Source organism: Danio aesculapii, chromosome 3 (genome assembly GCF_903798145.1).
Source record: "Danio aesculapii chromosome 3, fDanAes4.1, whole genome shotgun sequence".
NCBI lineage: Eukaryota > Metazoa > Chordata > Actinopteri > Cypriniformes > Danionidae > Danio > Danio aesculapii.
Genome location: NC_079437.1, coordinates 19,795,207 through 19,822,195, shown reverse-complemented (window position 1 = coordinate 19,822,195; position 26,989 = coordinate 19,795,207). Strand labels below are relative to the sequence as shown.

The 26,989-nt window shown below is 33.9% G+C and overlaps 1 protein-coding gene across 1 annotated transcript; it reads left to right on the top strand.

The window, feature by feature from the left end:
* Window positions 1-788: 788 nt before the first annotated feature.
* On the top strand, window positions 789-24,810 carry slc35b1 (solute carrier family 35 member B1). Its single transcript, XM_056453329.1, has 9 exons — window positions 789-1,398; window positions 7,832-7,935; window positions 10,108-10,238; window positions 10,317-10,347; window positions 13,627-13,787; window positions 15,529-15,655; window positions 21,397-21,503; window positions 21,585-21,738; window positions 23,781-24,810. Exons 1-9 carry the CDS (start codon window positions 1,277-1,279, stop codon window positions 23,831-23,833), a joined length of 990 nt encoding a protein of 329 aa, XP_056309304.1. The 5' UTR covers window positions 789-1,276; the 3' UTR covers window positions 23,834-24,810.
* The last annotated feature ends 2,179 nt before the right edge of the window (window positions 24,811-26,989 follow it).

The window sequence follows — 26,989 nt, the reverse complement described above, 5'->3', positions numbered from 1 at the left end:
CCGTCCGTCCATCCATCCATCCATCCATCCATCCATCTATCCATCTATCCATCTATCTATCAATCCGTCCGTCCGTCCGTCTGTCCATCCATCTATCTTATCTATCTATCTACGTACCTACCTACCTGTCTGTCTGTCCATCCATCCATCCATCCATCATTAAAAGTGGGTCTGCTTGTCTATTTATGTTTAAGTATCTCTGCCATTATGAATCGGTCTATTTATATAACATTTAAATATGCATTCATGAGCATGTTATATTAGCAAGGTTTTAATAGACACTTCCAAGTTAGAGAAAACTATTTAATTGCATTGAAATATATTTAAATATGCGTTTAAATGTAATAATTTTCTTTTGGAAGTTTACATTAAAACGTTTAGAATATAACAAATGTACACGCGATGCTTGTTGAGGAACTCTAAGCTCCGCCCTCCTAAGGATTTCAGCTCTGTGATTCGCTGCATGTCGCCAGCTTTTGCTTATTTGGACCAATCGAAGTAATACACATACCGCTACGTAAAATTCCCGAGTGCTTCTTTTCAAGGAAAGACCCGCATATTTGTTTACAGAGACTTGTAGGTAATGCCTAATATAAAGTAGCAAGCAGTGCATTGAAAATGAACGGAGACTTGAGCAGAAAACGCGCGGAGAGTAAAGTCAACGCCATTTAGCGAATAACGACATACACCTGTGTTATAGTGTATTTTAATGCTGCCTTGCATCCTCACAGAGATACAGGCATATCAGTAGGGTACCTGAATTTGATCGGGTCCTTCAGCTCAAGTGTCATTTGACGCGTCAAATGAAAACATTTATTAGAGACTGCCTCAGGAGTAATTATAATCCACTATCATTAAATGTCAAAAACAGACGATTTACGTAGCACCTCGACTACAGAATTACTTCAGTAAACTTAGGAAGAAAAGACGAATTTTACCCGCATTCACCAAACGCGTCCGTTCTCAGGATGCGGCTGTTTGGACTCAGCTCGTTATTTTTAATTTAACGTGACTGGATTTTGACGTTAAATAAAATAAAACAATAAATTAACAGAACAACACGAGTGGACGTGTATTATCGTTGTTACTGTTACGTTACGTCAAGACCTGCATATGTGATATCAGAGGCAGGAGAGTACAGTGGAGTAAGGGTATCTAGAGACGCGTCATCATTTCCGGGCTACCGATCGCCGGTAGAGTGGATCGGGACGCAGGAGCGCGGGGTACGGGGAGCGGAGCGGTGTCCGTGTCCATACCGAGACTGCTGGACGATAGCATGGCCGCCGGGAAGGCAGCGAGCAAACCGTCTCTCTGGCAGAACGAACGGGTCCGGTTCGCCGTCTGTTTCTGCGGGGTGTTCGTGTGTTACTTTTACTACGGAATACTGCAGGAGACAATGTGAGTAGCATTCATATTGCTTCATTGATTTCTTTGCCATTTTCTGTATTTGTTTATATATGTGTTGCAGTTAAACCATTGAGCCGTTTCGAGGTAAAGTTGGTCTTCAATTCGTACATTGTTATGTAGTGACAGCTCACTATAGATACCATGGTGTTTTGAATATTCAAAATGACATGTACACTACCTGACAAAAGTCTTGTCGCCTATCCAAGTTTTAGGAACAACAAATAATAACTTGTATAACAACAAATAATAACTTAAATAATGACTTCTAGCTGATCATTTGGTATCAGAAGTGGCTTATATGAAAGACAAAGGCCTCTAGATTCACTTATTTTACCAAAACAAAACATGATCCTGCCTTGATTTTTTTATTATTTAATTAGGACAGTAAGGTTTGACTTTGCGTAGACAAAAGTCTCGTCACTTGATATAAATAATGTACAGTATAGAATATAAAGTCATGGTGCTGTGGAAAAAGAATGAATATTGTGTATGACTCCCATGAGCTTGGAGGACTGCATCCATACATCTCTGCAATGACTCAAATAATTTATGAATAAAGTCATCTGGAATGGCAAAGAAAGCATTCTTGCAGGGCTCCCAAAGTTCATTAATATTCTTAGGATTCATCTTCAATGCCTCCTCCTTCATCTTACCCCAGACATGCTCAATAATGTTCATACCTGGTAACTGGACTGGCCAATCCTGGAGCACCTTGACCTTTGCTTTCAGGAACTTTGATGTGGAGGCTGAAGTATGATGAGGAGTGCTATCCTGCTGAAGAATTTGCCCTCTCCTGTGGTTTGTAATGTAATGGGCAGCACAAATGTCTTGATAGCTCAGGCTGTTGATGTTGCCATCCACTCTGCAGATCTCTCGCACAAACCCATACTGAATGTAACCCCAAACCATGATTTTTCCTTCACCAAATCTGACTGATATCTGACTGATTTCTGTGAGAATCTTGGGTTCATGTGGGTTCCAATAGGTCTTCTGCAGTATTTGTGATGATTGGGATGCAGATCAACATTTGATTCATCAGAAAAATCTACCTTCTGCCACTTTTCCAAATGATCAACTAAAAGTCAAGTTATTATTTGTTGCTCTTACAACTGGATCGACGACAACACTTTTGTCAGGTAGTGCAAGTATGACTTCAAAACAACATTAGCACTGTTTAATTGACTGAACAATGTTGTACTGTTCTAAAAACATATTAAGGAGAAAGTCTGAATGTGTGAATATAAAACCAACCTTACCTCAATTACTACAGTAAAGTATTTGTGGGAAGTTCTTTGGATATGGTAATACAACAGCTATAGTAATAAACACATTATCATAAGTTTTTGGCACTATATTATGCTACAATAAACCACAGTTTGCTGTAGTAAAAACTGAGGTACTCCAGTGTTTGATAATTTATCATTTCTCTATAGTTAATACTGAAGTATGCTGTAGAATTCATTAAGGAAGAGTTATAAATTCAGTTCATTCTATTAAAATCATTCACCTCATTATCTGCCCCTATCACTGTTAGTGTGCCCCAGGGTTCAGTTCTTGGTCCCCTGCTGTTTATCTTCTATCTTCTCCCTCTGCAAACAACTCCGCATAATATTTTCCGCAAACATCAGATCCATTTCCATTGTTGTGCAGATGACACCCAGCACTGTTTATCAAGCAAACCAGGCTCCAATCTTCCACCATCATCCTTCACCAATTGTTTTTTCTGACATTAGGTCCTGGTTCACCTCAAATTTCCTGAAATTAAATGACAATAAAACTGAACTTCTTGTGGGTATCACATAACTTTTTATTCCCATTGAATATTCTGTCATCTCCCCCTCCCTTCAGGTCTGGGTGTCAGTTTCGACAGCACACTTTCATTCACTTCACATGTTAATAATAATGTCACCTGCTCTGGTTATTTCCATTATTATTATGAAATACTATATTACACATTACTAATAGTATGGTTCAAAAGCACTATATAACCTGGCAGCTAACCTTAGCCCCTTGAATTATTAGCCCTAAACAAAAAAAAATATTATCAGAAATACTGTAAAGATTTCATTGCTCTGTTAAACATAATTTGTGAAATATTTTAAAAAGAAAAAAATTTAAAGGGGGACTAATAATTCTGACTTCAACTGTATATTTCTTATTTTAGTCAGCAACAACCATCACTTTGATGGTCAATCAATCAATCCATAATTTCAAACCAAAAGTAATACTTTAAGCTCCTGATGATACATTTAGATATTTGATATACAGCATTAATATATAGCCTCAACAAACCTCTGTGTGTCTTATAAAGAGTCTTATAGTATGAGTATAAGCATTTTATTAACTGATTAACTACTTATTTCATATAATTTTTGCTCATTTTAGCCACTCTGAATATTTGCTGAGGCGGTTGTGAACCATTATTATTCATTAGCAGTGTTAACTTAGTATTAATGCATTAACTAGTTGCTAATTCAAGAGTCTCTTTTGCAGTCTCACTTCACTAGTATGCTAAACTCTTCATTATGCACTTGTTGATTTCTTTCAGAATACATTTGACTAATGTGTTTTGTGCTTACTCGTGTGTTGCAGTTCTTATTTAAATTTTACTAGTAAATATTCATGTCTTGTGGTTAAAGGGATAGAACCTTGTTATTACTCAGTTTATGGAATTAATATGATACATCTATGCACACATTAAAAATAAAATATAATAATATAATAAAATAAAGTGCTATTAATAACTATTAAGGGTACTAGTATGAAAATCTATACAAGCAACAACTAAATCACATATGTCACCACCAGTGCTGTGGTTAGCGCATTACAAGTAACGCAAGTGACATAATAATATTACTTTTCTAAGTAATGAGTAGGGCCAGACATAATCTGCAGACATTTTTTGCTATTTCTGCTGAGAATTTTGTAAAAAACTGCAGATTTATGTGGAATAATTTTAGGAGTATCATAACTAAAAACTCAATATATAAAATAAAAAATAATACATTTGTAACTTTTATTTGATGTTTGCAATGCAAATCCAATTAGATCCATTTATTTGGTAAACAAAGCCATTCTTTCATATAATATACCTACTAAAAGACAGAAAATATAACTTTACAAACTGAATTGTACATAAATCATATTAACATTTTCATATTACTATTAATATATCACAATAATATTAGTAAAAATCAATTAAAAACTGAATAAATATAAATCTGCACACATTTACACAAGTAAATACATAGACTCAATGATGGGCTGAATATCTGCAAAAATCTGCATGCGCAGATTCCGTGTAGTAGATTCTGGGCTTAATAATGAGTAAAGTAACACATTACTTTTAAAAATTAATCATAATATTTGAGTTACTTTTTAAGAAATGTAATGCAAGTTACTTTTTACTTTATTTAATTTGCTTTTAAGAAATAAATTGCTGAATTAAACTGAATGTAGTCACGTTGAATCCCGCACGTAATGAGAGAATGCAGGAACAGACAGAAAGGAAGATGGCAGAGCCTTATATTTCTGCGAATAGAAATATTCTCTTTATTTTGAACACATGGAAGAAAAAGAAAAGAGGACAGTGATTTTGGACAGTGATCTCAATGGACAGTGATTTTACTTTTTAATAAGACAAAAAGTACAAAAGTAGCAAACACATTGCTTTAAACTTTCATTGATCTGTATATACGGCATGTAGAGCGCTGGGGTCAGGAAGTTCTGTGAAGATAATATTATCCTACATTCATTTTTCATATGTTTTTTTAAAGGTAAACACAGGTTAAACCGTGCGTTGTTAATTGCAGAGCTCCTCTGTTTTAAAATAAAAAAAGGAGAAAAACCCCTGCAAGTTCTGAAAGAGATCAAGTCCCAGCCAGGTCAGATAAAGTAGCGCAAATGTAACTCAAAAGTAACGTATTGCATTACTTAACATTAATTAAGTAACTAAGTAATGTAACTAGTTACTTTTTTGGGGGAGTAACTCAATATTGTAATGCATTACTTTCTAAAGTAACTTTCCCCAATTCCCACCAAATAAATGCCTGCAAAATCAAATATGCAAAATGATTTACTGATAGTGTTTCTAATTGGCTAAAAATTTAAGTCCACCTCCCTTCTTTGAAATAACTGCCTCAAGATGTTAAACTGAAAACAAAATGGATCATTGCTACTCATCTAAGTGCAGTTTCTTAAATGAAAATGGATTTAGAATGAAAATGGCTACTATATAGAGCAGAGGTCTCAAATTAAGGTGTTCAAAAGAGTCATGAACATCATTCTTTGGATCAGCTGTGTTTGGTCAGGGTCGGAGCAAAACTGTGCAGAGCTGCGGCCCTCCAGGAATCGAGTTTGAGACCTATGATATAGAGAGAGATTATATTTTTGGTTAGTTCATTTAATATTTTAAATAGTGGTTTATTTAATATATTTGACAAATTTGTATTGATATTCCATTAAATATATCATTAAGAGAAGAGCTGTGGTTTCTCAAGACATGTGATTTCTAACTAAACACAACCTGTGATGTTTGTATGGGAGATGGGTTTTTTATGTGCTACAAAATGAAAAGTCATCACTTAACTGTGCTTTACTGATGTTTCAGGTCAGAAACACAATAACCTTTCCTCTTGAAATTTGAGATCTTTTACCTCCCCACATGAATTATGTGAATGTTTTCTTATGTTATTTTATGTTAGTTTTTTATTACTCCTTATTTTCATTTTCATTTGAAAAAACCTACATACATACAGTACAACCTAAATCCTTACAAGAGAGAGATGGACCATATGTCAAAGTTCTCTTGGAAGTAATGTATCACAGTGAATTTAGCTTACAACAAAAGGAAACTCGATCTTACCTCCCACCCCACCCATCTAACATTAGTCAAAGTGTTTGTGGATGGCTCATATAAAATAAAATAAAAGGCTTATTATTCATGAGTAACATTTACATTCTTAATATGGAAATAAAAAAGTTGAAGCAAGGACAATGAAACCAAAAGTTTCATTAAACAATTATAAGATAATTATAAAATGAATAATGAAATAAATTAATTAACATATAATAGTCTTGTAAAAGTCTATATAAGTTCAGTCTATTTGCAAAAAATAGTACACTGTAAAACCCAACAGTCAACTTTATCAAATGAAATGCGTGTAGTTAACTCAAAATTGCCTGAAAGTTAATTCTACTCATTTGAAAAGAGATTAGAACTCAAAGGTAAAGAGTTAATTAAATATATCATTACTTCAACTTAAACGGAGCAAGTTCACAGTACTCATATAGATTAGTTTTTAACTCGAATGGTTTGCTGCAATTGGTTTCCTCAAATGTTTTGAGTTGTTTTGACTTATTGGGTGTTACAACAGTACTCAGTTGGTTTGAGTTCTCTTCATTTATCGGGTTTTACTGTGCTCAAATTGCTTCATTTGCTCAAATAAATTAAGTTCACAGTACTCATTAGGATTAGTTTTTGAACTTAAATGGTTTGTTGCAATCAGTTTCCTCAAATGGTTTGAGTTCTCTTAACTTATTGGGTTTTACAGTGTATGATTGGATCCCAAATCTGTTGAAAAATGCACAATTTGTCACTTAGTGTGAATCTCAGTTCTTTTAAGTGTAACGTATTTCCAAGTTCTCTAGCCCAAATTTCAAAGGTGGGGACAGCATCAGATTTCCACATTTATTTTGCCCCGTTTTAAATCAATGTGAATCTAGAGTTGAAGTCAGAATTATTAGCCCCTTGTATGTTTCCCCCAATTTCTGTTGAATGGGATGAAGATTTTTCCAACACATTTCTAATCATAATATTGTTAATAGGTAATTTCTAATAACTGATTTCTTTTATCTTTGCCATGATGGCAGTACATCATATTTTACTAGATATTTTTTCATGGTACTAGTATTTAGTTTGACATTTAAAGGCTTTACTAGGTTAATTTGGTTAACTAGCCAAGTTAGAATAATTAAGCAATTTATTGCATAACGGTGGCTTGTTCTGTAGACGATCGAACACAAAATATTGCTTAGAATATTGACTTTAAATTGGTTTAAAAAAAATAAAAACTGCTTTTATTCTTGCCGAAATAAAACAAACAAGACTTTCTCCAGAAGAAAAAATATGATAGGAAATACTGTGAAAAATTCCTTGCTCTGTTAAACATAATTTGAGAAGTAAATAAATAAAATACAGAAGGGTTAATCATTTTGACTTCTGTACATGCTACAAGAGATGACCTCTGTTATAATTATTATAATAATTTTTTTTGTCAAGCGCTACAGTTAGTCGCTGCTGTAAACAACAGTTTCTTCCCCAGCCACTGTTGGTTATTTTTATCACTAGTGATTATGAAGGCTCCTTGTTCCAGACAGCTGCTGCCTTCAATCCCATAATGCCTCTGTCTTCTGTTTGGCACAGCACACGAGCGGACTACACTCATGCAGGGAAGAAGGAGAAGTTTCGTTACGCCACCACTTTAGTTTTCATTCAGTGCATCATCAACGCTGCTTTCGCCAGACTCTGTGAGTCAAATATTCAGATGCTTTGATTGCGTGTGCTAATCTGTGTTAAAGTCCTTTAAATGGGTGATTCCATTATCGTTGTTGGTGTCCATTAATTTTTTTTCAGCTTTTTTCTAAATGAATCACAGTATCTTACAGGCCATAACAGTACACTGTAGGGCTGCACGATATTGGAAAAAAACCGACATTGTGATTTTTTAAATTTATTTATTTTTTTATTTTATTTTATTTTATTTTATTTTATTATTTATTTATTTTTTTCTTCTGCCATATGAATATAATTTATCTAAATAACTATGCTTTGGAAGAAGTCATTGTTTTACATTGATAGGGAGGTGTACTATTTATTATTCATTCATTCATTTTCCTTCAGCTTAGTCCCTGATTTATCAGGGATTGCCATAAGAGAAATAACCACCAACTATTCCGGCATATGTTTTACACAGCTGATGCCCTTCCAGCTGCAACCCAGTACTGGGAAACTATTATTTATTAAATACAATAAATATTTGTTGAAGCTACAAATTGAATTATTTATTTTGGCCAATTTTTGCTTGAAATCTTACACAGTGACAGGCCTTAAAAATCATTCACTCTATTAGGGTTTTCTAATTCCAAATTGATACTGCAGATACTGCAGCTCTGTACTGTTTTCTGCAGAAAGTGTCTTAAATGGCTAAAAATCATTATTTTTCCATCGTGTCTTACTGTGTAATTATTAACAGAATTTATTTGACTAAAGTAATATAATATAGTACATTAGTTGGAATAACCTCATGGGCAATGCGTTAAGATGTAGTAGTGCAGCTGCGCTTTGGGCATGAAAGCAAAATAAAAAACTAAAAATGCTAAAAAAAAAAAAAAAAAAAAAAAAAAAAAAATATATATATATATATATATATATATATATATATATATATATATATATATATATATATATATATATATATATATATATATATATATATATTATTATTATTATTATTATTAAAAAAACAATAATGATTGTTTATTTTAGTATTCTTTGCTTAATATTTTATGTATTTTATATATATATACATATATATATATGTATATATGTATATATATATATATATATATATATATATGTATATATGTATATATATATATATATGTATATATATATATATATATATATATATGTATATATGTATATATATATATATATATATATATATATATATATATATATATATATATATATATATATATATATATATATATATATATATATATATAAATATATATATAAAAATATACGTATTTTCCTAATTTTACAAGATAAAACAGTTAGTTTAACAGTTCAAAAAGTCAGTACTGTATATTGCAGTACTGTACTTTGACTTTAAATTTGTAAAATGATCACCCACTGCTGTGTACAGGAAAAAATGATGCCACTTTCCCTCACTGGTGATTTCTGAAGCACCAAATTCTGCACCAAGTTATTTTGTAAAACGTCAAAACTGTTTCTTACCACGAGATCAAGAAGAACACAGAGTCCATGGCAAAAGGTCACTCAGTGGGTTGTTCAGTAGTCTTTTGAACATGATTTCATTATTGATACGTTTGTTAGTGAAGCTTTTGGCTGAAAGGTTTCAAATGGTCAGTTCTGTTACCATCTATCCTGTTATCAAGATTTATCAAGGTTTTTTTTTCCCAATAAAAGTAAATTAGGAAATAATTTTAGTTTGACATGTATTGAATTTTTAATATTGAGTATGTTTTCAATAAGATACTGGGAACTATTACTGTCACTTAAATCCTTTATATTTTTGAAAAGGAAATTGTAACGCCAATAATGGAATCACCCTCTTGAAAAATACTTGACATCACATTTACCTGTATGTGTCGTTCCATATGTTTAACCTTTGTGTACTGTTCAAATTGACTAGCCTTTCGTTATGTTGACGGCTGTTTTTGCCCCATTGACCATTATATACACATTTTCTTGATTGCAAAGCAAAAGAAAAAAGCATTTTCCTAAAATATGTGTCAAAATAAGATTTGCCACCAAAAATCATTCCATTCGCTGAAACCCTGAGAAACTTGTGGCCAAATTAAGACTCAAAATCACACCAGAGTAGATGAAAACATCCCTAACAGCACTCAAGGGATAAATCTGTCATTTATTACTCTCTCTGTTCTCTGTAGTAATTCAGTTTTTTGAGGGCTCGAAGCAGGACCACACGAGGAGCTGGCTGTATGGCTTGTGTTCTCTCTCATACCTGGGAGCCATGGTGTCCAGTAACTCTGCTCTGCAGTATGTCAACTACCCCACACAGGTCAGTGCAGCCTTTTACTCCAATATCTCCCATTCCGTTCCTCTCAACATCATGCTCATAAGGCTTTGTGTTTTATAGGTGTTGGGGAAATCCTGTAAACCAATTCCAGGTAAGAGAAAAACATCTTTACCCACTTGAATCACACAAACAGAACTCCTGTTTCAGACAAGAATGTTGAACATGCGAGTAGACACACAGGAAGATGTTGTTTCATTTGTTGTCAGTAAGAGTACTTAAATACTTGTCTTCGGCAAGAAAGGACGCATTAAATTGATCAAAAGTGCCAAAAAGGCATTTATAATTTCACAGATTTTTACTGTAAGTAAATGCTTTTCTTGTGAACTTTCATTTTATCAGAGAATAAATGAAATAATATATTCAACAAACAATAAATCTTTCTTGAACACTGAATCAACATACTATAATAATTTCTGAAACATCATGTGACATTCAGCTTTAAAGGGCTCCTATTTACCCCTTTTGCAAGATGTAAGATAAGTCTAAGGTGTCTCCAAAATGTGTTGGTAAAATCTCAGCTCAAAATACCCATCAGATTATTTACTATACAATGCAGAATTTTGGGCTCAGAGCAAAGTGTACCTGTTTTTGTAGCTGTTTGCGCAGCATGGTGATTCCAGCAGTTATGAATTACATAGCGATTTTACCGTCTGTACTTTATTACAATCATAGAAACTTGTAAAACTTTTCTACAAACTTGTGAAACTCATTCTTGAGGTGCAGCTGATCACAGAGAGGTGGAACAGATCTTTTGTCCCAGTTTCTTTGCAAATCCTGTTCTGTGTGCATAAAGAACCACAGCCATATCACCCTGCAGCCCAAGAGTGGTTACTCACTGAAGCTAAGCAGGACTGAGCCAGGTCAGCACCTGGATGGAAGACCACATAGGAAAACTAGGTTGCTGTTGGAAGTGTTGTTAGTGAGGCCAGCACCAACCTGCAGTCTTAATGCCCCAGTATAGTGAAGGAGGCACTATACTGTCAGTGAGTGCTGTCTTTCGGATGAGACGATAAACCAAGGTCCTGACTCTCTGTGGTCATTAAAAATCCCACTTCTCGTAAAGAGTAGGGGTGTAACCACAGTGTTCTGGCCAAATTCTCACCATCGGCCCTTAAAAATCATGGCCTCTCAAACATGAATTGGCTCTATCACTGTCTCCACTCCACCAATAGCTGGTGTGTGGGGAGCGAACTGGCGCCCTTGTCCTGTGGCTGCCGTCACATCATACAAGTAGATGCTGCACACTGCTGGTGGTGTCTGAAGACCCCCCCCAATGATTGTGAAGCGATTTGGCTGTATGGTGATAAATGCGCAATATAAATACACATTACAGTACATTACATAAAATAAGTATGACATTTTTGTGTCCTTGTATTTCTGATTTAATATATGTAGACATGGTGACTTCTTTTAATAATAGTAAAAAATAACTTTGAACAGTAGTGTACAAAATGGTAAGCAAATGGCCTAAATTGTACATGGGTGTTTAAATTCAATAATAAGTGAGTACAGTTGGAGTAGATGATAATCGGTAAATTGCTAGACCCTTTGATGGACCCTTTTTCAAAAAAACACCGGTAAATTAGTTCCACCAATTTTACTGAATAAGTTGTAACATTGTCAGAATTCTACCGATATTTTGAAATGCATGTGTGAAAAGTGCTTTTCTAGAAAAATTAAACGTTATAGAACATTTTATTTAAAAAGTAAATTTATTTAGGTGTTTGCATGAACTTGTGTCAGGGTATCTGCAGGGTCTTAAAAAGTCTTACTTTCTTAAATTTCAAAAACCAAATTTTAGGCCTTTAAAAGTCTTAAATTCACTGAAATGTTGTCTTGTAGGTCTTAATTTTCCTATGTCTATGTAAAGCTTTACCCAAATGGCCCAACACCCACCCAAAAACTAACAATATATTTTAATAAGTTTTAAGAATCATTTATTGGTTAACTTATTAAATTGGTATAATTATCTTCCTTAAAAAAACATTAAAGACATATGTTATTGTAAGGTTTTAAATTGGCCATTAAAAAATCTTTAGCATTTTGCCTTGTGTAAGTCTGAAATTTCATTCATTATGGTCTTAAAAAGGTCTTAAAGTTTAAATTTGACTTAACCTGTAGAAACTGTGTATTTCGTCTTTAATATTTCAAATTTATTCAAGCGTTTTTGAAAAACTAAGAGTGTCAAAATAAGAGTGTAGTAATGTTTCATTTTAATTCAGCATAACAGATAGATTTATGTTGAAATGAAAGAATGTAGTGTTGGGGAACAGACAGTTTTACCCAAAACTGGTTCAAACTTGGTACGATCTACATCCAAGCTCGCTAAAACACAGAAAGCATATCTTGCATACAAAGGAATTTACTTAAAAAGGATTAACACACAAAATGGCCAATAACTCAGGAAACGGTTGTTTCCAATCCATCAAGTGTCCAGTTCCACTCAAAAGGTCTACATGACATCTGACCTGAATTGGTAGATCCTGAGGAAGCAAATCTTTTGACATTCAGAAAAAGAAATGATACTCATGTCAGTCCAGTTTTACTCTGATGACACTAAAGTCATCATATAATCTAGGTCCTTAAACATTCGACTTTATTAATAATCATAAAGACATGAAAAAAGAATATGTGTTGCTTCGTCCTGGAGCGGATATCCAGCCTCCAAAATCCACGCCTTCATTGCTTACTCTAACCTGTGCTTAGTGTGTAGATATACATAAAGAATAATTGATCATATTAAATCATATTATATAGTAAATGATTAATTGAAAGCGTCTTGCTGACCACTTGGTAAAACCTAGTGATATAATTGCAAAGTATAAATGTAAAACGACAATTACTATTATTTTGGAGGTATTTTTTCGGAGTTATTTTTTACACTATGATCCTTAAATTAAGTTTTTAATGCATCATCAAATGATTTCTGTTGTAAATATGCTTGACTAGATTTATTTTGAGTCACATTTTTAAATTGTGTGATTGTGAAAAAAATGTAAATGGGACACTTTATAATGTATAATAAAAAAGCAGAATCTAAAGCTGTATTGCACACATTGTTTGCATGTTTAAACCTCCTGTTCATATTTGACCCTTTAATGTGTGACTTGTGTATCCACATTTACAGAGTGTCCTTTCATAATCATCAGCATCTGGATGCATATTTGTTTAAGGAAGAACATTTCGGTGTTTCTCACGTTCAGAGAAATCTTATATTCCCATATGGCCATGTTTGTTGGCTTATGTTGTTTGGCCATATGGCAACTGTTTTCTCTGTTTGTGCACGTTCATCTCAGGTACACAATACAACTCTCTGCAGATCGTTATTGGCCACGTGTCCTCATTGTGCTTTTGTCCTTTGCTTCTACAGTGATGATTCTGGGTGTCACAATCCTGAGGAAGAAATACCCCATGGCCAAGTATCTGTGTGTGTTTCTAATCGTCGGCGGTGTTGCCCTCTTCCTCTATAAACCCAACAAAGGCTCCAGCACATCAGATGAACACACGTTTGGCTTTGGAGAGATGTTGCTGGTTGGTCTCTGATTTAAAGTTCCCTTGTTATGCTGTTTGAAGGTTTCTGATTTTGGTATATAAGCAATATTTTATATACACTACCTGACAAAAGTCTTGTTGCTTATCCAAGTTTTGGGGACAACAAATAATAACTTGACTTCTAGTTGATCATTTGGTATAAGAAGTGGCTTATATAAAAAGCCTCTAGATTACGCTTATTTTACCAAAAATAAAACATGATCATGTCTCGATTTAAAAAACACTTTTTAATTAGGACAGTAAGGTCTGACTTTGCAGTATATTATGGTATGTACAGTATAGAATATAAAGTCATAATGCAGTGGAAAAATAATTAATATTGTGTATGACTCCCATTAGCTTGGAGGAGACTTCAATGCCTCCTCCATCTTACCCCAGACATGCTCAATAATGTTCATATCTGGTGATTGGGCTGGCCAGTCCTAGAGTACCTTGAACCTCTTTGCTTTCAGGAACTTTGATGTGGAGGTTGAAGTATGAGAAGGAGCGCTATCCTGCTAGAGAATTTGCTCTCTCCCTTGGTTTGTAATGTAATGGGCAGCACAAACGTCTTGATAGCTCAGGCTGGTGATGTTAACATCCACTCTGCAGATCTTTCCCGCATTTTCTGTGAGAATCTTGGGTCCATGCGGGTTCCAATAGGTCTTCTGCAGTATTTGTGATAATTGGGATGCAGTTTAACAGGTGGTTCTTCAAAACTTGTTCTTTCATAGGCTCTACTCTGCTTTTATTGGTCAGATGGCTCAATCTGTTGTCTGCCTTGTTGTGATTGGTCTACCATTTACAATCAGAAATCATTGGAGATTGGTTATTAGATTGGTTACCACATTTTTTTTATTTTATTTATTGAACATGGAAGATTAATAGAACGTCTATTTTATATGATGCTAGATTTTTTTCTCCAAAATATAGTAAATTTACAATGTTTATTTTGCTAGTCTTTAAAGGATAGTTCACCCAAAATAAAAAACTGGCTAGATTTTTTTTGTTTGTTCTGTTGAATACAAAAGAAGATATTTAGAAGAATGTTGTAACCATTGACATCCATATTACTCATACTGCCTAGTAAGATTGGATGATTCTAAAGTCCCACTCCGTCACTTTAGTCCACGACACCCACGAAATGTTGTCATAGGGCCCATACCGGACAGCGGCGCCCCTGGTTTGTAAAAATTTTTAAAAACATGCTTTTTTATTTATTTATTTATTTTTTTAAATCTTTTTTTAATAGCATTTTTCATTTCAGCTATTAAGACGGCCTTTGTTTATGGGCATGACCAAAAATGCGACCTTCGAAGAACAGTAGCAGCCTCTGAAATGAGACACTGGTTCAAAGTTATAAAAATCTAGGGTTTGGTATTTAAATCGCAAATATTATAAATATTATAAACGCAAACATTAGCTGGGCAGCTTAAATTGTCTTGCTCTTGTTTGTTTTATCAATCTGGCAACCTGTGTGTATGTGGAGTCGTCGAAGGAGGGGCCAGGTGAAAAAAAAACCCCTCCAATATTTTGAATTTAGACTGCAATACCTAGATCAATCCTTCATACTGCACCTTTAAAACCTTACAAACCTTTTCGTTCACAAACAGCTACATTTCACACTACATGACCGATAATATCTGAAATAAAAAGCAAATTAGGGCCATTTTAATCTATTCCTTGCCTTGGACTCCACCTGTGTGTGTAGGTGATCTATTGTGTGTCTGTTTGATTGTAGCTGCTGTCTTTGACTCTGGATGGGCTGACGGGTGTAGTTCAGGACCACATGAGGGGCCGATTTCAGACGGGGGCCAATCACATGATGCTGAACGTTAACATGTGGTCCACGCTGGTCCTAGGAATAGGTGAGTTATTACAAAAGAGGTCCTATTCAATTATTCAAGGCACTTTGCAAGTCAAGAACTTAGTACAGATATTTCTACTAGGTGTACACATGTTTTTTGTAAGCAGATAACAAGTGGTCAGGCCAGGCTCATTATGTAAGGCATAATGTACATCTCGCCGTTTTTTTTTTTTGCAGAATAACGCCTGACATGCTTATCAACAGTCCAACATGACAAGGAGGACAGTTGTATAGGACTATAGGGCTTTATTGTAAGAAAACAGTCCTCTTAGATGTACAGGGTTCATATGGTCCTGGCTAACCTGGGAAAGTCTTGGAATTTTGTCAAGTCATTTTCCAGGCCTGGAGAAGTTTTGGAAAAACAAATAAAAACAATTTTTTTTTGGGGGGGGGGGAAATCATGGAAATTTATGTTTTATGAAAACACAAGCCAACATTTCTAAAAATATTTTCATACAGACAGCAAGAGTTTTTCTAAAAGATATTTTAAAAATAAATCTTCTACCTGGATTGAAACATATTTTTGATATGCTGTAATTAATTTGAATGTGTATTTTTTTTTCCTTATTTACCACGTTCCTAGACATTACATGACACAGTAGGTCATGAATATTTACCTGAAAGGTTGGGAAAGACCTGGAATTTTAGTAGTTTAAATGTGTGTGAACTCTGGATGTACATTATCTGGTTTGCTATATTGCAGTGCTGTCACAATTGCATGGTAATTTTTTGACAGTTACTATTACTATTTCAAATTTACATTATCATTAAAATCTTTTGCTAGATTGAACTTTTGCTGAATCATGAAACTTTGCAAATAGCTAAGCTTTAAAGGCTGCAATGTAAATGCATGTTTATACAGTTTATACAAGCATGTTGGGTTTGTTTAATTTAAAGTGTATTCTGCACACTATTGAGAATACGGGGCTAAAGCTTGACTTCACAAAATTAAATTGCAAATCAAATCAGAATATCATTAAGAAGAATGGCATATTTTCGTCATATTGCACAACCTTTTTGGATTTTTTTTTAAGCTTTATGCAATTTTGTGGAATTGTTTAACAACCAATACCTTGAATTACATATAAAAATCCACACAAAAAATTATGTTCATGAAATAATACAAACATTAGTAAAACAATCCAAAATGTGGGATCCATGTCACAATTGTGTAAAGCTGCAAATTTTAGTTGACGTTTTGTTCACTTTCAGAGACCAAACTTGCTGGAATAAGTTTGAGACATGTATTTTTGAGCATTTTCAGATAATTTTAACAGAAGTGTAATAATATTGATAACTATGATCATTTTGTCACTATAATCATGTTATGAAATTTTCATAGGGTTACTTTTCTATTACGTTGATACCACAAAATTAAACTATTAAACACATTGATCAGAGCTGTAATCATTTAATAACTCTTTCATTAAACATAAAGCTTGCAGAAAGTAATGTTTTCTGTAACTAATGGCTGAATGCAGACTACACGATCTTATGTATTTTTTTTTTACTATTTTAGTATTAGCATTTAGCATTGAAATTATCATACTACCATGTGTAAATTAACCCTTTTAAGCTGTCAGTTTTGTGTAAATGTGCAAATTTCTAGATTCATCCATGTCTGAGTTGTGCATGTGAGATTAAGATGGATATTTTAGCTTTATTGGAGTTTGACTTAAATAGCAAATCGAACTTTAAAGGATTGATGTTTTATTTTTTAATGATCAACTTGAACAGTTAATCCAATACTTAACGTTAATTTGGATTATTACTCAGAAATGCTTATTTTTGTCATTTTTATTTCAGTGTTGATGTTGAAAGATTTGGGATAAGCAAGTAAAAAAACATATAAACGAGATGAATAAAGGGTTAGTTCACTCAAAAAAGAAAATACTGTTATTAAATATGAACTCTTTTGCCAGTAAGAAACCAAAAAGACCTTCGTTCATCTTCAGGAATAAATATTAATATATTTTAGATGATATCCTGGAGCTCTCAACCTTCATAGATGGCAATGTTTATGAGACATTCAGTCCAGAAAAGCAAACAAAAAATTGTCAAAACATTTCACAAGACTTCAGTGATTAAACAATAATCAATCAAAGCTCCAAGAACACCTTAATGCTCCAAAACAATGTAAAAACTATGTTTGCCAATGTCTCCCGCATTCATATTCCTTTAAAAATCATTCTGGGGTTTATTTGCTGAGTATCACTCAAATTCTGACCTGGCTTTCTACGGTATCTTCCATCTGTTTTAGCAACACTGCAATTTTGGTTAAAACTGATTCACCTTTTCAAGCCGTTTCACAGCAAATGCATGTGTGATATGTTTGCATGTGCCTATTTGAGCGTCATTTCCATCAGGTCAGAGCTGTTGTCGTCCACCAGGGGGAGCTCTGGCTCTATGGTCAGTCTCAGCTGTTTATTTTATTTTATCAGAGCTTTGACTGAAGCCCCCCGCTGATCTCCAGCAGCTGTTCAGTCTGTCTGCCTCTGCTCTGAAAGGCATCTGTTCCTCACTTTTAATCTTTAATCTCATCACACATGCAACAAACTTCCTTCCTTCCAAACCTCTCATTATGAAAGCAGAGCCGTCCTGTGGTGCTCTCTCTGAAGTTAGCGCAAATAATGATGACTTTTTACAAAGTTCTTCTGCGATTGGAAAATTGCACAGTCCACTATTAACACTCGCCAAACCCAAATGAGAGGGAGAAACTCATTTGGCCGAGTAAAATTAGTTGTCAGACTCTTTTAGGTAAAAACTTTTTTCTTTTTCTTTTTTTGATGCACCTGTCAGTATTGAGATTTTTGGCTTTTGGTGAAGTGTTTTTATCTATTTAGTTTTGCAGTTTTATGTAATCAAAGCATCCAAAATTCGCTTTTTTGTGATGTATGCTTTGTTAGACAGACAAATCAAATAATAAAAAACAAAGAACAAAACAGTGAGGAAATTTTATTCAGCATTTAATATATATTTTTTAATGTTCTCATTCAAACTAGAACTAAAAGAACATCAGATAATCACCCCCAGCGGCAAACCCTTGGGGAGGAATGAGAAGAAAAAATCTATAAAAAAAGTACTGTTAAAGATGGACAGAATAATTGACTTAACTAATCTAAATAAAACTAAACTAATTTCATTTTCCAATGGCTTAGTCCCTTATTTATCAGGGGTTGTCACAGCAGAATGAACCGCCAACTATTTTAGCATATGTTTAATATGTAGCGGATGCTCTTCCAGCCACAACCCAGTACTTGGAAAATAAGACTAAACTCAATAATAAAATGTATGGACAAATAAGTGTAATAAAGTTACAAATTAATAGTAATAAGAGGCGACACGGTGGCTTGGTGGTAAGCACTGTCACCTCACAACAAGAAGGTCGCTGGTTCAATTCCCGGCTGGGTCAGTTGGCATTTTTGTGTGGAGTTTGCATGTTACTGTGTTGGTGTGAGTTTCCTCCAGGTGCTCTGGTTTCCCCCACAGTCCAAAGGCAGTACAGGTGAATTGAATAAACTAATGTGAGAATGTGTGGGTGTTTCCCAGTACTGGGTTACAGCTGGAAGGGCTTCCGCTGTGTAAAACATGGTGGATAAGTTCGTGGTTCATTCTGCTGTGGCAGCCCTTGATGAATTAAGGGACTAAGCTGAAGGAGAATGAATGAATGAATGAATGAATTAGAAGAAAAAAGACATTAATAATGATAATAATAATAATTTTTAAAAGAAAAAATGGGAGGAATATATATATATGGTATGGGGGAGTACATGCAATTTAAAAAAAATATTTAAATAAAAGTGAAAAGGCAAGCACACACAACAAAGTCAGAACTAACTTTTAACAGGGTTCCCATGCTTCTTGAAAGTGCTTTATCTTCAGACATATGAATTCAGGACCTGGAAAGTACTTGACAAACATTGTCATTGATAGGTCATTGAAAGTGCTTGAATTGAAAGTTTATGGTGTTGTTTCAACAATTGTACGGTACTGCTTTTAAAACCTGAACGAAAAAACTCAGAAATTCTTAATTTAAAAAATCTTGAATCTTTTGATACATGATTAATTTTAATTTTATACATGAACTATTAGAAATAATGTATTTTATCAGTACTTCAGAAACCACATTTGAATATTGCCAGTGTAGAATTTAACTAATTGTATTAAAGTTCTTTGAACATGACTTTAAAATGGTTGTTTAAGCAGTCAACATTTTTTAAAATGACATTCAAAACATCGTCATTATGATTTTTTTTCATTATCATTATTTTTTTAGGGATTTTTCACCCTTTAATTTGGATAGGGTAGTGGAGGTTACAGACAAGGAAGTATTGGGAGTAGAGAGAGGGGAAGGGTTGGCAGTCGAACTCAGTTCGCCGTGAGCACATTGGCATCGACATCATGACATTAAAATGTAAATATTAAGTGTAAGTGAAATGTTCAGTACAGGAAAGATTTTTATGGTGCTACAAATGCTGGGGGTGTAAATTACAAAGGTGTCAAAAAAATTTGGTGTCCATGAAAGCTGGAAACCCTGTTTGAAGCTTTTCATTTGTCGCCATCAATTTGTCTCTGTAGATTTCAGTTACAACACATCATTTTAAAGCTTGTTTTCTCATCATGTCATAAATATCCACTTCAGTTAATCTTTACACACACACACACATCAAACAACACCGCTTTATTCATATCTATATTCTGAGGGAGGCTTTTCAGGGGGATATGTTCAAACTTAACTTGTCTGGATAAACACAACATTTTTATTCTACAAAAAAAGAGTGTATTTAGTTTTTAGCTGTTTATAGCACTGTTTCCCAACCCTGTTCCTGGAGGCACACCAACAGTACATATTTTGAATGTCTCCCTTATCTGACCCATTAACTTCAGGTTTTGGAGTCTCTTCTAATCTTCTGATGAGCTGATTCAGGTGTGTTTGATTAGGAAGCGGTTGAAAATGTGTACTGTTGGTGTGCCTTCAGGAACAGGGTTGGGAAACACTGGTTTATAGTGTTTTATGGAGTGTCGAAAGAGACAAAAAAATCGTTGACTCTAATTGTGTGTTAAAATAAAAAACTAAACAAGACTTTCGAAGCTGGCTTCATTCACTGTGCAGATTTTGGTTTCTAGTAATGTATGCAAATGAGTGCATATTAAATGATAAAAATGGCTTATTTGCATATTTAATTGTAACATTTCTGAAAGCTTGCAATATAAAAAAAGTTTCAATTTTTTTTTTCCGCAATCAATCAACTAGTGATTAGCGTAGCATAACTATTAGCATAATATGATTCGGAACACACACAAACCTCTACTAACAAACATCTCTCTCTCTTTCTCAAATCAATTCAATAATTGCTTTATTGGCATAAAAAATGTTAAAAATGTATTGCCAAAGCATTTATAAAGTTCACAAAAATACATGTATATATTTTTAAAAGCACAGTAAACAGTAGCAGTATAAAATAGTAATATATCAGAATAAACAGTACATGTACTGTTCCACATTTCAGGATAAAACGGTAATAAATAATAATAATCTATACACAATGATTCTTTTATAATCATCTACAAGTTTGGCTGTGTGTGTGTGTGTGTGTTTGAAAGCGAATCACTGATGTTTTTATTGGTCTCCTCTCTTTTTTTGTGACATGGCATTAATGTATTGTGCTGATGGAAGTTATATAATCTGTTTTCCCCCCTAGTAAATATTGAATTTGTAATTCTCTCTCTTTCTCTTCATAGCTGTGCTGTGGTCGGGTGAGGTGTGGGAGTTTTTGGCTTTTACTGACCGCTATCCCAGCATCATCTATAATATCCTCCTGTTTGGCATCACTAGTGCTCTTGGACAGGTGGGTTTGGTTTGTGTAGTTGCTCATTTATTCACATGCATTGAGAATGAGTTGATTAATCCAGTTGTTTTGTTCACGTAGACGTTCATCTTCATGACTGTGGTGTATTTCGGGCCGCTTACCTGTTCCATCGTCACCACCACGCGCAAGTTCTTCACCATCCTGGGCTCTGTTCTGCTGTTCGGGAACGTCATCAGTCATATGCAGTGGTTTGGGACCATCCTGGTCTTCCTTGGTGAGTGAAGACTTCTCAAAACTCAAGTCTTAAACCTTCTTTTTGTATTTATAGAACATGTCAAGTGCATTTTTGAGAGTGAGAGAGAGAATAATACAATGAGATTGAATGAGAAACAATGAAATGGAAGTCACATTGGTGAATTAATTGCAATAATCAGTACAGAAAAGGGAGTAGAACAATTACAAAACAGAAAGAAATACAAAATAATGCCTTATTCACACTGTGAGCGACTCGCAGCAGCAAAGCAACAAGCGACCGCTCATTTCAATGGAGAGTGAGCGACATCTAGTGACCTACATCTATGCGAGCAACAGTTACCGTTGGCGCCCAGGTGGGCGTGTCGAGCAATGCAACAAAGTTGAGAATCCTTCAATTTCATGCAAATGAAGAGCAAATTTCTTGAGCGACAGCCAATAAGAGCACCAGCAGAGCTCACGTGATCCGCTCTCAGATGTATTCTCTGTGCTGTAGACCTACACAGACCTGCGTTTGCAGCAGATCACCACCCAGAGCGACTGGTAGCTACAAAGTCGCTGCTAGTGTGAATGAGGCATGAGGAAAAAATACCTTGCACATATAATATTAAAAGTAGAATAATACTATATTATTATTATTATTATTATTATTATTATTATTATTATTCTGTATATTAATTATTATTCTATACATCGGCTTAGTCCCTTATTTATCAGGGGTCGCCACATTGGAATGATCTGCCAACTATTCCAGCATATGTTTTTTGCAGCGGATGCCCTTCCAGCTGCAACCCAGTACTGGGAAATCTTTACATGCATATGTTTATATACATTTTAAAGCAAATTAGATTCATTCATTTGAAGAAAAGGAATACTGACTAATGTAAAATTTTACATTTTGAAAAATTATTTTTTTATTTTAATCTTAGATTATTCATTTGAAGGCAAAGCTACATATTTTTAAATTTTTGTTTTGATGGAAGTTCAAGAAAACAGTATTTGATTAAATATTCATTTTAACATTACAGCTCATGTTTTACTGTCATTCTTGATGAACTTTCAATTATTCTTTCAAACCAAAATTAATTTCTTAAAAAATAAAAACTAAATCACTGACCGGTAGTGTACATGTTTATAAATAATAGGAATGAGATATTTTAAATAATAAAAATGTAGGTGCAATTTATTTTGTTTTGTTGTAATAAAAAAAATATATTTTAATAATAAAAAACTAAAAAGTTATTGTGTGAAGGCACAGTATATTTTGGTTTGTTTTAATATATAATAAAAATATCTATTTATTAATTTAAAAAGAAGCTAAAAAGTTAGTATGCATGTTCAATTTATTTTGGTTTGTTTTATTAATGATGATAATAATAATAATAATAATAATAATAATAAATAAATAAAATCTCTCTCTCTCTCTCTTTATTTTGGTTTGTTTTAATTATTTAAAAATGACATTTTAATAGTTAAAAAACTAAAAAGTTAATATTTAGGTACAGTTTATTTTGGTGTAATAAAAAATGTGAAAATATACAATTAAGTTTTTAAAAAGCTAAAAAGTCAATATGCATGTTTAATTTATTTTTGTTTGATTGATATATACTGTATATATATATATACACAAAATGATATTTCAGTAAACATTACCTATAGGTTAAATTTATTTTAGTTAATTTTAATTTGGAGAATATTTAATAAAAAAACTAAATTTAATAAGTAGGTTCAATTTATTATTATTTTTTTTAAATAATAAAAAAGTTATTTTAGTTAAAAATAAATAAAAAGTGAATGTATTTTGGGTTGTTTTAATTTTGTATTTTTTTATTACATTTTATTTTAAAAAAGGTTTAGTTTATTTTTGTTTTGTTTCCAAAATTAATTGGAAGAATTATTAGTAATAAATTGATTACATTCTATCATTGAGTGATGTTGGGCCAGTGATTTTGACGTGTGGTGAAGATCTGAGCTTGTTAAAGTTGAGCAGAAGTCATCATCAGTGCAGAGCTGTGTGGCCACAGAGAGAGCAGATGTATAATAAGACTCTCCTCTGTCTTTCAGGCCTTGGACTCGATGCCAAATTTGGAAAGTCTCCTAAAAAGACGACACACTGAAGACTGTGTGTGTGTGTGCGCGCGTGTGCATGCGTGTGTGTGTGTGTGTGCTCGCTCACATGTACGCCTGCGTTTCACCTCCTGAGACACTTAATCCCTAAACACTTCAGCACACATAATTCCATCAGCACTGTACTTCAGAGATGACGTTTTAAGAACTTAGAATATTGTTATTATGCTGATGTTCAGAACATTTAATTATGGGATCTATTTGCCCATCATCTCTCTAAAGTGGTATCCATGGTAACAAAGGGACATTGCACTTGTGTCTAATCATAATCTGTCATGCTTAAAAATCAAAAAGAGAAAGATTCATATGAAGATCCAGTTCATAACTGTAAAAGTGCACACACTTTCTGACCCCACAACAGGGGGCAAACACTTTTTTAACTACCCCTGATTTATACTTTTGACAGATGTATAGATGTAAATCCCAGACAAGAAACAATCAGTTTGTTTGGCCTTTAATTAGGCAGTTTATTTTGGAAAATGTCTAGTTATGGTCATTGCATTCCCCAGAAAGTGTGTGTGGTGTGTTTACTTTGTGTATGTAATGCACAAATGCCTGTATAGATGACTTATTTGTCAAAACATGGCTTTTTTCATACCAGATGTCATATTTATATATCGTTTCATGTCCTGTAAGGAAAAAAACATTTAGAAGTTGACATATTTTTACAAACTACAACAAAAAAAAAATCCATCTGCATTATACTGTAAACTTCTGTCAGAATAAAAATGGGATTTTATAGATTCATCTACTCTGTATGTCTATAGAAGGATCGGTTTGGGATGCCAGGGTGCTTAAATAAAAGGCAAACTCCATCATGTTTCTAGAAGATGCCGTCCAGCAGCTGTCATTAGGGAGCGTCTGCCAAAATGTTGTTCATGTCTGCCAGCATCATGTTCTCGCTCCTCTTGGGAGAGAAACGACAAAAAACTACCAAATGACATTAAACACACACCCTGGTCATCAATGGGTTTGTGCTTTTTGTTTTGTAGTCGCACCTTTTAAAAGTGTAGTAAATACAAAATGTATCTCTGCCATGGTGAACATATCGTGTGATTAAGCATTGACAGAATTGTGAAATCAGGTTAAAAAACTGAATTTAATATGAATGCAAACTACAGTACCTGACAAAAGTCTTGTCGCCTATCTAAGGTTTAGGAAAAACATAATAACTTGACTTCTAGCTGATCATTCTAGCTGGCCTCTAGATTACGCTTATTTTACCAAAATAAAACATGATCCTGCCTTGATTTTTATTTATTCAATTAGGACAGTAAGATCTGACTTTGCTTGGACAAAAGTCTTGTCACTTAACAGAAATAATGTTCAGTATAGAATATAAAGTCATGGTGCAGTGGAAAAAGAATGAATATTGTGTATGACTCCCATGATCTTGGAGGACTGCATCCATACATCTCCACAATCAATGACTCAAATAATTTATGAATAAAGTCATCTGGAATGACAAAGAAAGCGTTCTTGCAGGACTCCCAGAGTTCATCAAGATTCTTTGGATTCATCTTCAATGCCTCCTCCTTCATCTTACCCCAGACACGCTCAATAATGGTCATGTCTGGTAACTGGGTTGGCCAATCCTGGATCACCTTGACCTTTTTTGCTTTCAGGAACTTTGATGTGGAGGCTGAAGTATGAGAAGGAGCGCTATCCTGCTACAGAATTTGCCCTCTCCTGTGGTTTGTAATGTAATGGGCGGCACAAATGTCTTGATACCTCAGGCTGTTGATGTTGCCATGCACTCTGCAGATCTTTCACACGCTCCCTTACTGAATGTAACCCCAAACCATGATTTTTCCTTCACCAAACTTGACTGCTTCCTAAGGGAATCTTGGGTTGAATAGGTCTTCTGTAGTATTTGTGGTGATTGTGATGCAGTTCAACAGATGATTCAGAAAAATCGACTTTCTGCAACTTTTACAAATGATCAACAAGGAGTCAAGTTATTACTTGTTGCTCTTAAAACTGGGATCGAAAACAACTTTTGTCAGGTAGTGTACTTATTTAAAATGTACTTTTTGGGACAACTTAATTGTTCAGTGTTCAGTCCACTTCAATTTAAGTAAACGTAACTGATTTGTGTTGGGACAGCATGAATGAATTGTGTGGAACCCTGCATTTTTACAGTGTATATAGAACATTACGGTGGCTGAGATCAAACACTCTGCAAGTTAGAAAAATGTGAAAATCAGAGCGAAAGATCATCTTTAATAGTTTGACAACACACATTCTGACAACAAATACATGCAAATGTAGAAACACTCTGCAAATAGTGCCTAGTGTTGGGAGACTCCAAAAGGCATGATCCTGCTTCCTGTTTTAAGTAAGGGATGTTGTCGGAGATTCAAGAGGTGAGTTTGTTTTGTATATTTTAATGTTCTCGTCGTACAGTTCCTTGTTTTTGTATATTTAACACTGATAATTTCACAAATTGCACAATAACATTAAATTGAGAATTTTAATGGCATGTTAAACCAACAACATATTTTGAAAATGCGCATAAAAAATGTTTACACACAGCTGTGTGTAGTATCAACATTTTTGTATACGATGAAAACACTTTTATCAAATAAATTCTAACATGCGCACCAAAAAAGTAATGTGATTTTCTTTTAAATGATCATTTGATGGCAAAAATGGGTACGAAAAGGCAGGTAATAATAGACAAACAAGCTGACTGACCACATTGTAAAACACCTGAAATGTTGTTTTGGTCATTCTAAAATGTCTTAGACAAAGTTTGTCATCAAGGTGGTTCAGTATTTTTTAATATAGAACTTCTTTTAATAAATCCACTGGAATAAATACATTTAGCTAATATAATTTTCACGTTATGTAACTGACTGCAAAAAATTAATTACTCATGCCTCAAACTTATATTACATATTACAGTAGCCTGTCTAAACTATTTACCTGATTAGGCTCTTGTTGATTTCATTTTTTTTTCTTTGCAGGGTAACAAACAATTCTACATTCATTGTGCGCCGAAAACAGAACACTAGAGATTCTACGGTAGGTCGCATTGACAAAAAAACACACACAAAAAAAACGCATTTTGGAATAAACATTTTCGGCAGTTGCATTCACATTCACATTCGGACGGCATTAGATTTATCATTAGACCACAGAAT